Source organism: Clarias gariepinus, chromosome 7, assembly GCF_024256425.1.
Source record: "Clarias gariepinus isolate MV-2021 ecotype Netherlands chromosome 7, CGAR_prim_01v2, whole genome shotgun sequence".
Lineage (NCBI taxonomy): Eukaryota > Metazoa > Chordata > Actinopteri > Siluriformes > Clariidae > Clarias > Clarias gariepinus.
In genome coordinates, this window is record NC_071106.1 from 15,308,786 (window position 1) to 15,321,453 (window position 12,668).

Below are 12,668 nucleotides of genomic sequence, written 5' to 3' on the forward strand. Positions count from 1 at the left end.
CGCATACAGTATTAAGAGTATCGCGCACACATTAAATCTTGCGTCGCAAGCAGGTTTAAATGTGCCTCGTGTCAGTCGATTGCTTGGTCTCGTAAGAAAAGGCGTGTCTTTCTTTCCCCACAGTTTCACAGCCATAGCTGTGCTCACGGAAAAGCAAAAGATGCTTGAGATCGCATCACATAAGCTTATCATCGATATGGAACAGCTCCATGGATATGCTGGAGCGCCATCTCGAGCTACAAGCGTCTATAACGGCTTCTCTTTTGAGCACTCATTGTGCCCTTGAAAGCCAAGTAATCTAAACAAACGCTAGTATTTATGTTCAACAGGACACCATTTAATTTATTTAAAAAAAATTTTACTGCTTTAAAAAGTTCTGTCTAAGGTATCTTTAATTTTAAGTTCACGTTAAATAAAAAAAATAAAAAAATTCAGTGACAGAAAGAAATAGTTATTATTTTGAATACAGAAGTTTTTTTTTATTAAACCTTTAAATGTGTATTGTATGTACAACAAGGAAAGTTTTTTAATGTTTTTGAAATAAATGTTATTTGAATATCATTTTTAAATTCTGTTTAAAATATTGTGATACATATCGTATCGTGAACCCAGTATCGGGCAGTACCGTATTGTGACCTGGGCATATCGTTACACCCCTAATTTTTACATAAGAGAAACATAAAAGTCATTATTATTTTTAAGCAATGTGCCAAGGTACGATTATGGAAAGTAGGAATTTTACAGAATACTTGGACGTGACAAATAAATAGATTGCTCTGATGTTAAATCCGTCCTACTTAAACATTTAAAACAGTAATGTATTTACAACCAGTTTTCTTTTCTTCCCCGGAATAAATGCATAATTGTTCCACGATTTTAAATAGTTACTGTAATGCTGGATGTGTGTGTGTGTGTGTGTGTGTGTGTGTGTGTGTGTACGTCAGGCACTTTTTAGGATATACAGTATTACTTACAGGGAAAGTGAGGGAGAGCTAGACAGATCAACTGACTCCAGCTTTCTTTTCCTTTTCTTGCCTTTCTTCTCTGGCTTGAAGTCACCCTTATCGGCATCCTCTTTAAACCTGCCAAAAAGAGAAACAGACAAAAAGGAGCATGAAAGGAATACACAGGAAATACTTATTACAGGTTCGTTAAGTTTGGAAAATTCAAAAGACAGGCAATCATTGTCTAATGGCAAGGACATAATTACCGCAATCAGACAATATTGCTTAATTGGCACTGATAATTATGCAATTAGAGCAATTAAATGCTAGAACAATTTGCGAACAGCAAGTTGCTATTGCCATGTGCCAATAGTTTGATCAAAAGTGGGAGGTGACTAAAGCAAATAAGTGAATTATATTTACCATAACAGTGACCTGCGCTACTCGAATTGAGTTACTTTCAACTCAGAGTGCTTCATCAGCTTAAGATCTGACCTCGTCCCTGAAATTTGACCTCCCACTGCCGATTACCAGCAGTTACACCAAGTCTGCTCTAATTGTGTCATTTTGTGATTAAAGAAACGTTCAATTAGTCAAAGCAGGCAGCGAGTGCGTAAAAGAAAGTCCAAAAGCGGTTGAGAGATTTCTTTCTGCTTTGGATGTCACCAGTCCTGACCTCTACCTCATAAAAATTGAGCATTATATAATTTTTTTTTAATACTGTACCATGCTACAGATGAAGAATGACAAAGAAATTAATTTCCTGAAAGACACTTAATATATCAGGGAAAAATAACAGTATGGAGACTGTCCATGACCGTAGTCGTCCGAATCACTAAAATTAATTTGCATCGAGCTCAAGGGCAGAAAGTGTGACTGCATTTTAATCAGGAATGAATTCTAAGTGCATATGCCATCAGGCCTGGAGCAAGAGTTGACTACCTCAGTACAAACAAAAGTGCAGGGGAAAAAAAAAAAAAAAGACATTTAGACAATTATTTATTGTAATTTGTTTAAAGTACCTTTCGCCGTTAGCAATTTCAAATTCTGTACTCTCCTTTTTCGGACTCTTGACCTGCAGTGGGTTAAAGGAAAAAATTGACAATTAAAAAATCTTGAAATGTCATGCTTAATCAACATACTTCTAACCAGAGGTGTCAAGTAACGAAGTACAAATACTTCGTTACCTCACTTAAGTAGAAATTTTGGGTATCTATACTTTACTGGAGTAATAATTTTTCAGCCGACTTTTTACTTCTACTCCTTACATTTTTATGCAATTATCTGTACTTTCTACTCCTTACATGTTAAAAATAGCCTTGTTACTCCTATTTTATTGCAGCTTGTCATTCAAAAAACAAACAGAAAAAAAACATCCGGATAAATCGCGCCATCCAGATGGAGCGAATTTGATTGTGGTTGGATAAAGAGTCTAAACATACCATTCTGACACCCTATTGGTTGGTACGGGATTCATCGCACCTGCACAACGTCACACACTCCAGCAAGGACGTTTAAATAAAATAGCATTTTCGGTTGATAAGGTTGTAATAAGTAGACGAAGATGTCCGTGATAGAGACTCAAGATTTTTTGATGAATCACTTGGATTAATCATTCATTCTAACAGCACTAATGTTTATTGTAGACAACCATACAAGGGTAATTGTTACTAAGCCTGCCCTGGGTACATTAATTTTCTTGTATGTTGCCCTCACAGATTCCTGCGGCTAAGCTTGGATGTACATTTACATTCCAATAAAGGTTACTGATGACATGCCTCTGAAGTTTGACTTTTGTTTTTTTGGCACCATTAAAATACTTATAGGCAACTAGTTATCATATCTTCTTCTCCATAAAACATGTTAATGCTCAGTAGTACACATACAGTATATGGTTCTTTAATGTATTTGCATTGTACTAAAATGCATTTTTTTTCAATTGCCATATACAGTATCCCAAATCACAATGGCCGTTAAAAAATACAAAAAAAAAAAACACATATTTGTTTTGTTTTTTTTATGAGGTGTTAGTGCAGTATATAGGCCCGTGGCACAGCCTAAGCTTTTATCCTTAATGCTTTTTTCCCCCTCACGTTACTTTTACTTTTATACTTTAAGTAGTTTTGAAACAAGTACTTTTACACTTTTACTTGAGTAAAAAGCTTGAGTTAATACTTCAACTTCTAAAGAAGTCTTTTTAAACCCTAGTATCGATACATCTCCTCAAGTAATGAATGTGAATACTTTTGACACCACTGCTTCTAACTCAATAAATATGTTTCCAAGCACTGTTAAACAGAGAAAAAATTAACAGGTTGTTACCGACTTCCAGTTGTTTTACTCATAAAACTGCAAAATCTGCATCCAACACGACCGGTTATTTTTAAGTAAAGTGTTTTTACACAAAATTTTAAACAAAAAGTTTATTATATTACTCTTGCAGGATACTTATAGAAGTTTCTTTTATGTATAAATATTTTCCAAGGCATCTTTGCTTATGTGCTTTAGGCCTTGTTCACAAAGCGTTAAATTTTTTGATAAACGAGCAAGCTCTGAACGTCCTATACATTTATCTTACGTTCTGTAGTGGTGCTCGATTGACATCTACACTGGTGTTCGTTTGTCTCTGTCTAACGCCAGCCTGCAACCCAAATTGTAGTTTTTGTGTTAACCTGTGGAGGCAGTGTTGGGCACTGGATATTAAAGCCCTTGTCGTTTTATATGAGGTGCCTCCTTTGAAAATATAGCCCATTTTGCTATATTATACATTAATCTTCTTGTTTTAAAAATTCTCATAATACGGGAACGTAGGGAGAGAAAAAAATCGCCGCCGCTACTGAGTTCACCCTCTGACTGCACAACGTCAGATTAAAGGAAGTTTTTTTGTGGTTTATGAAGAAATGCAAAAATTTCCGCGCACGTTTTTCATTTACTGTCGGATGCCAAGAAAAAGCTGCATGCAAGTTTTTTTGGCGCCGTATAAACGCACGTCATCAAAGCCCGTGTGAACACTCTCATTGACTCCTATGTGTAGAAAACCCTCGGCGCTTGATGCGCGCTCACCGGACGCTACGAACGCCAGAAAAACGCTCGATTTTAACGCCCGTGTGAACAAGGCCCAAGACTTTTGCACAGCACTGTTAGGTTTTTAAACATATACAGTATAACAATTTGTACGACAGATAATATAGTGCCTACAAGTTTTGCACAGAACTTCACACGCGCGCACACACACACGCATGCAGACACAATCTAACATCTTTCAGTGTTAAGACCAAACCTGCATGCGAAATATTGGAAAAGGATTTATTTCAGCTTTAAATCACAACGTCAGGCTTTCAGCCGGTTGAAAGTCTACAGTATATAAACAGTCTGGAAGACTCTAGAAGTTGACGTCAATATTTGAAGCTTCTAGATGGTCAATTAAGAGTTACTGTAATTGAGAGTGCATCTGTGGCTACAATCAGACTTGGAGTCGGTCCTTTTTTTGCCCTTAATGCCCATCATGGGCCAAGCAACTCAAAAAAAAAAAAAAAAAAAATCTGTATGATAAATAATAAATAATGTATCCGCTAGACTGAAGTATGCATGTAATGCCCATTATAAAGGCTGAGCCTTTTGGAGGCAGGTTCGGTCAGATGAAACAAAAATGTAATTGGCTTTAAATTAAAAAACACCGGAATAATAAACGTGGCAGCCTCATGTTAGGGGGGAGGTTTGTGCTGCAAAAAGTCATATCTAATGGTCCTCTTAAGAGGATTGCACAAGGATATACAGACGATGTAGTTGGGAAGAAACAAGGACATTCAAATCTTAAGAGGTTAATTGTGGCTGCATATAGTCAGGTCACTAAGTAACTTATGTTCACTTCTTTTATTGCCTTTTAAATTAAAGCATTATTAAAGTCAATTCATGTCCATCTCAACAATCATTATTTTAATTTTTATGACTTATAATAGCAGATCAAATCTAAAGGGTAGTTAGTAACCCAATAGTATCTAGAGCTGGTGTGTGTTTACAGCATGGGGGTTGAGCGAGTGCAGGTACCTTGCAAGTCCTGGGCTGCATTTCTGCTAATGAAGTTTTGAGATTTGGTCATGATTATGGCGTCCTCAGTGGTGCGAAATACCAGGGAAAATCATAGAGGTGTCTCATTAGCCACAAATTTATTCTGTAGCAGGACAACAACCCCAAACATACAGCCAATGTTATCAAGAGCTATCTTCAGCATAAAGAACAAGAGTCCAGAAAGGGATAGTTTGGCCCCCACGGAGCCCTGATCTCATCCTTATTAAGTTTGTCTGGTCTTACTTTAAGAGACAGAAGGATTCGAAGCAGCCTACAATACATTCACAGAAGAACTGTGGTTAGTTCTCCAAGACTTTGGAACAACCCACCTGCCTGATTCACATTAAGCAATAGTTCATCCTGTAATTTATTTTAAACTAAACATAAATAAAACCCTGAAATGTGAACATAGCATAACTTAAAATAGCATTTGCATCAACTACACCATGTTTGTTTCAGGTTCTATTGTGCAACAAGGAAAATTAGTTCTTTAAAAAAAAAAAAAACAGTCTACCTGTCAGGAACACACAGCGATAATGATAATTTTTAAAGAAATGGAAGGACGTCCACGTTTGCATGGTGGATTCAAGATTTATTTTTTAATATAAAAAAAAGATTCATCTACCAAGACCCTTTATAAATTGTGTAACATTTCCTAAATACATAAGTAATATAAAGTTGTCCTTAACCAAGATATCAAGTAATAAATAACTACATGATTATATATTTGTGCACTTGCCTTTTGTCTTCATTTTTCTTTTTTTTTCTTTTTTTTTTGTAGCTGTCGCTTCGTACAAAAATTGAACACAGCTTTATCAACATATACTGTACTGTAATGTCTGACCATGGGAAGAAAAAAAAACAAAGAATTTTCAAAACCTCTCTATGGTTGGGAAATAGTTTGGTTAAGATCTTTCAAATGCACTACCTGTAACAGCACAAAGTGGAAGGGTCACAGGATGAACTTAAAAAATAAAAAAGGATATTTTTATATCAGCCAGCACGTAGAGCTCTTTCCTTGGCTTGCGCTCAAGGTCACGAATCGAACCGAGATTACGAGCTGCAGGTTTTCTTCGCTCCACTGCTCCAAACACACCTGAGCACCCATACGGAAGGCTTGGTTATAAGCTTTTGAGCTGGATCAGGTGTGTTTGGAGTAGCAAAACCTTGAAACACTGGAGGGCAGTGCTCCTACTATAATTATATATATATATATATATATATATATATATATATACACATACATACATACATACATACATACATACACACACTTGCTGGCCACTGTATTGGGAACACCATAACACTGGGTAGACTTCACTTTCCTCAGAGGGAAGCCTCAATTCTTTGTAGCACAGAAGAATTTCTTTGAGATCCTGGTTTGTGTTAAAAAGTCTGCATCATCAATTTTACTCATGAGCACACTGAAGTTTGCAGAAGTCATGGTCATGAACAAGTTATACTTGTGCTCTGTAATAACAGTGCATTATCTATCTAGCTATTATAAGATGGGTAAATTATAGTCAAGAGATGCATGTACTGTAGGCAGCAACAATACTTAGTGGCATTTTAAACAATTCTATACTGGTATACTGGGCACGAAGAGCACATTTCCACATCATTACACCGGCAGCAGCCTTGGGTCAATGGATTTATGCTGTCGCTGCCAAATGCTGACTTTACCATCTGTGTGTCATGGCAAATTTTTAGAGCAAGCTACATTTTTTTCAATCTGTTTTACAGCTGTCCAGTTTACATCAGCCTGTCCCCACTATAACCTCGGATTCCTCTTAGTGGCTGACAAAGGGAAGGGGGAACCTGATGTGTTCTTCCACTGTTGTAAGCTATGTATATTAAGGTTTGTTGTGTTGTGTTGGTGAGATGTACAAGAAAGGGATTCACAAAACAGGCAAGGAATTACACAGAGGTTCATGAAGAGATGCTCCAAAAGTCAGCTGAAACACATGGGCACAACTCTGTGTTAAATTTCCAGACAAAATAATGAAAGCATTCCATACTAAAGATGTTCTGCTTATAGCTATAAATAGTTTTTAAAAAAAATTCAATGAAAGCGATTATGATGAATTATTACTATTTATAGATAATTGACAGCTCTATATCCATGATGTGAGAAATTTTACTGGCTGCAGGCATTTTAGTTAATGATGGCAGTAAATCTTTATTGTCACTTAGATGACAAATGTGTATAATACATGCACGAGCGATTTAGGCCCAACATAATGCATAAAATTTGGCATAAACCTTTTGTTGTAGGGCTACTGTAATACAGTATGTAGAAATAGTTATTGCCATAATGCAAGCAAAAGTATCAGATAACTATGTTGGGTACTTCTCTGGGGATTTTTTATATTTTTTTAAACCCTCATGCATGATGTACCCTGCCTAACAAGAACATCATCACTCAGAGTCTTACTCTAATTTTCACAAGCCAGACAGCAATGGGCAGAAAATGTGAACTAAAGTTTCCAACAACAACAACAACAAAAAAAAGAGAAACTGTAAGGTTGCCTCCATTGTCTATGTAGTGCCGCTGTGAGAAAATGGAAAAGTGCTATCTGATGAAATAAGGATGCATTCTACCACAGGTCATTTCAGCCATTAAATTTTTTTAAACTCTGACAAGAGGAAAAAAGAAAAGAAAAGACAATGTTCCCCTCAACTTGAAATTTCTACTTGGGAAATTGTAAATGTTTTTGATTTGTCAGCAGATGTACACGGATCAGCTATATCATTATGACTGCTGACTATACAGCAGGAAACTGGTGACAGGATCTTGTGCATGCAAGGGTTACCCATACCAGCCCTGTCTGGTCCCACAGAAAAGCCAAGGCAGCACAAATGGTGGAAAAAAGGTCAATGCAGGTCACGATAGAAAGGCCTCAGATCACAAGTGCACCACAGCCCCTCATGCACTGGCCCCAGAAGGAAAATATATTGTACCAACTAAGCCTCCTCCCCAATCCGATTGAGCTTCCATGGTATGTGCCGGACCTGTTTGTTGGTCTTTCGGCTGCTCCCGGCAAGGGGTCGCCACAGCGGAATACCCAGTCCGCATTACAACTTGGCACAGGTTTTACGCCAGATGCCCTTCCTGACGCAACCCTACCATTTATCCGGGCTTGGGACCGGCACTGCATTCAGTGTGCCGGACCAACAAGTCCAATCCAGTTAGGCCCACCTCCAGGGACCTCTTTTTACACATAAATGAGGACTAACTATCCACTTTAAAACATGAACAAAACCACTGCTGCTGTCACATGCATCGCTTCATTTCACACTCCATGGCCACCCATACTGCTGCTGTCAAACCAACATGCCATATCCATCTCTTTGCACATTTCATATAATTTATACAGTTTATACTTTCAAATTTACATTTTTATACATCTTTATTTTATATTTCATTGATTTGTAGATTTTAGTTTGTAGATTTGAATATTATTTATTTTTATTTGTAGATTTCACATTTTACATGTTTCTAGGGTAAGTTTCTAGTGTAAGCCACTCCATACCTTCTTATTTCATCATTCGTTTTTTAAGTCACAAACAGTCGTGTAAGCATTTTACTGCACATCATAATGTGAATAGTTGAGTACGTGACAATTTCCATTTTTAATGTAATAAATCTATATGTTAACACTGACAAAAACATTTTTGTTTTGAGGCTTGCTTGTTGCTAACAAAAGACAACCAAAGAACTCTGTTTTTTAAACCCCTCACACGACGCTCAAAAACATTGACCAAAAGTGACAGATACATGCTCTGGGTCACGTGCACCCTGAAGTCACGTGCACCCTAAAGCCCTGCTTATTTAATCAATTTAAATTCCTAAGCTGTGCTTTAATCAAAGAAAATAATGATGTCTACACAAATGAGCCTAATCATCTGTTTAATCTTGGCCATACTGGTTATTTGAAGGCTGATATTTTTACTTTCTACTTGTGCACAAAGTATATCACAGTTTGCATTGAAATACATAAGAGGCTTTAATTGGATAATGACTGCAGTGATTAATATGTTGCAGCTGGCAATGACCCTTACCCCTAACTAATGCAGTGAGTAGATTTTTATTTCCTGTAGATTTAGGGTGTGGAAAAGAGCTGTATTTCAGTAGGGTCAAATTATTGGCCTGCTTCAAAAATTACTGGAATTGGGTTAAGAACTGTCTTGTGCATTATTAAAACCTGGAATGGTATTAATGAACTCAGTACAAATCACAGCTACAGTATGTTTAGTCGAAGTATGAAAATTTTCACACACCTAATGCAGTGCAAAATCACAAAACTGGCACCAAAAAAAAAAAAAAAAAAAAAAAAAAAAACACTTGGTAGTGAGACTAACCAAATAAAAATAAAAAAAAAGCTTCAGTTTGCTTGGGAACATTGGACGCTGGACTATGTAGCAATGGAAAAAAAAAAAAGTCATGTGGTCTGATGAGTTCAGACTGTCCCCAATACAGAGTGATGGTCCCATCAGGGTACAAAGGGAAGCACATGAAACGCTGCACCATCATGCACAGTGCGTATTGTACAAACTTCCACAGGCAGTGTTACTGTATGTTCTGGAGTTTCTTCAGTTGGTCATGTCTAGGCTCACTATAGTTATGTGGCAACAAAATGAAGTCAGCTGATGAACTGAATGTACTGCACTGAATGTACTACATTCCACCAAGGGGCAGTTTCTTCCTTGATGTCATAGGATTTTATAGTACAACAAAACCAAGATTCATCAGACCCCAATTGAGCAAGAGTGGGGTTTGAGAGCAAGATCGCAAGCGAAAATTCATGTAACTAGAGATGAAAAATGTGTTCGCATAAAGTTGAAACACACAAGAAGGTATAGGAAATACAAGCAATCAATAAATCAATCAATAAATAGGTTATTAATAATAATAATAGTGTTTGGCTTTTTTGGAATTGAATAGAATAGTGAGCCTTAGGAGAAAATTACTCAAGGAACTAAACTAGTGATCCTGATTACATAAAATGTATACTTGTAGGGCTTCTCCTACACAAAGGGCAAATAGGAACGACAGTTAATAACGGTTAAAAAACCAAGATCAGTTTATGAAACAAGTGGAACAAGGTGATTTGCTAAAATGAAAAGCTAGACCCATGCGTACTTGGCAGAGAATATTAAAGAGTCCTGATTTACGTACTGATGTACATACTGTTCCTGAGCTGCTGTTCGTCACCCTGGAAACCTGGTTGTTAATTACAGTTATAGTCATTAGGTTAAAATTTCTGGTACTGCTTACCAAACTAGGCCGGAAACAAAACACAAACCTCAAATTCAAAATTAAACGTTTGATCTACACGTGACATTTTTAATAAAACAAAAATAAGCATTTGTAAATATGTTTTAGTATTTTAAACTGATTAAAATGTTCAACATTATAAAACTTGTGCAGTAGTTCTGAAGGACAAGTTTATGTCTAACTGGGTAATTACGTAGTGTTTGTGAATAAAATGACATTTTGCACAAGACATCAAGACATCACGTTTGATCTGCAAACGTGATGTTGTTTACCAGATGACGGTGGCAAACCCACATTCAAACCCAGTCACAGAAGCAGTTTCAGCAAGAAAACACATCTGATAACATTATGCCATCTTTAACAACACTTTGCCTTCTTAGTAGATTTTTTCTGAATCAGTTCAAGTGGTGTTTAACAGCTAACCATCTTCTAACACAAGGCTGATCCGGAATCCCTCTTCAACCCCTGATTAAAAACCATATTTGATGTGTGGAACATGCTACATGGTACATCCTACATAGTGCACTAACTTTCCATTATACGCTCAGTAAAACCTGACCGCTGTTTTACTTACAGTACTGTGCAAATGTCTTGGGAACGTACCAAAGATGCCATAAGCAAAAATGCCTAAAAGAAACATCTATAAAGAGCACTAAAGAATAATAAAATAAGCACAGTCAACAGTTTGTGTGAAAGTAATGTTAGATACAGAGTTTGTAGTTTGAGTAAAACAGTTGGATGGATATGTTCTTCTGGTAGCTTTGTGCCTCTGAAATACACCTCAAAGGTAATTATTAATGAAAAAACATAGTGAACTAATAGCGGTTATAATGGTGCTTTTGCTACCCACAGATGTGACTGATGTCATGGTAGTCCCATCATCAAGGGCTGCACTGACTTGCCTTAAAGTTAAAACTAAAAAGGCAAAATTATCCTAAAGAAATGGTAGCTTAAATTTTTTTTTTTTAAAGGAAAAGAATGCATGAAGATGGCAACCTCTAATCTGCAAACACTGATTAACAAGCAGAGAATTAGGGGTTCTGACAAAGGGGTTCTCACAAAACCATGGTCAAGTAGTAAAGCGAAGATTTCAGCCACAACTTCAAGAAAAATAGTTTGGGATGCAAATAAAACACAAGCAACTTCAGCTAAAAAAAAAAGGCTTCTTTGCCTAAAAAATAAAAAAAAAAGTCTGTTTCAAGATGCACAATGAGGAGTTGGTGCGTGTCGAGTTGAAAGGAAAATGCTGTTATTGTGCCATAAAACAGTCTGCTTTCATTAAGCCAAACAGCACCTAGAAAAGACTCAAGTCGTTTAGAGTGATGAGACCAAAATTGAACGTTTTGGCCACGACCATAAACCCTGTGTTTGAAGACAAGTCAACAAGGCGTATGATGAGAAACACACCATCCCTCTTGTGAAGCATGGAGGTGGGTCTCTGATATTCTGGCAGAGTGTGAGCTGTAGTGGCACAGAAAATTTAGTCAAAATTGATGGCAAGACGAATTGCAGCATCAGAAAATACTGCTGCCCAGTTCACATTCATCAGCCCAGAAGCTAGATTTGGACTTTCCAACATGACAATGATTCAAAGCACAATGCCAAGATGAGCTTTAAATGCCTGCAACATAAAATAAGTAATGGTTCTGAAATGGCCATCACGGTTTCCTGGCCTTAATATCACAGACACTTTTGAGAGATCTCCAACATGCACTTCATGTAAGACAACCCATGGATCTATGGGATGTAGAGACTTTCTGACAAGAAGAATAGGCAGGTATCCAAAAGACTGCAAGCCGTCACTAATGCCAAACATGGCAGGGCAGTATTAAGAACTAAATTCTGTATTCTGTAAAAAACTTGTAGTACAACTAAATAAATAGAAATAAATGATATAATTACACACCAAAAACAATTTTGTCCTTAACTAGCCAGCAAGTCACGGTGGTGTAGTGGTTAGCAATGTCGCCTTACACCTCCAGGGTCCAGGTTTGATTCCCGGCCAGGCTCTATTCCCGTCTCTGTGGGCAAAAAGTTTGCATGTTCTCCCCGTGCTTGGTGGGTTTCCTTCAGGTACTTTGGTTTCCTCCCACAGTCCAAAGATATGCAGGTTAGGCTAATTGGCGTTCCAAAATTGCCTGTAATGAGTGTGTAAGTATGTGTGTGCCCTGTGATGGATTGGCACCCTGTCCAGGGTGTACCCTGCCTCGTGCCCCAAGTCTCCTGGAATAGGCTCCAGGTCCCCACGACCCTGAATACAGGATATTGCGGTATAGAAAATGATTGAAGATAGCCAGCAAGTTGCAGAAAACAAGCAAGGCAGCCCTGGACTCGATACCACATGAATTACTGTAGAGTAGAAGTAAGATGAAATGGTT

The 12,668-nt window shown here is 37.3% G+C and overlaps 1 protein-coding gene across 1 annotated transcript in view; it reads right to left on the reverse strand.

The window, feature by feature from the left end:
• The window catches only part of zgc:173742 (DNA topoisomerase I, mitochondrial), a 73,786-nt gene that overhangs the window by 55,215 nt on the left and 5,903 nt on the right, over positions 1-12,668 (reverse strand). Inside the window, exons 4-5 of the mRNA XM_053500610.1 lie at positions 1,967-2,019; positions 975-1,082 (exon numbers count right to left, since the gene is read on the reverse strand). Coding sequence (XP_053356585.1) covers positions 975-1,082; positions 1,967-2,019 — 161 coding nt within the window. The remainder of the gene's footprint in view (positions 1-974; positions 1,083-1,966; positions 2,020-12,668) is intronic.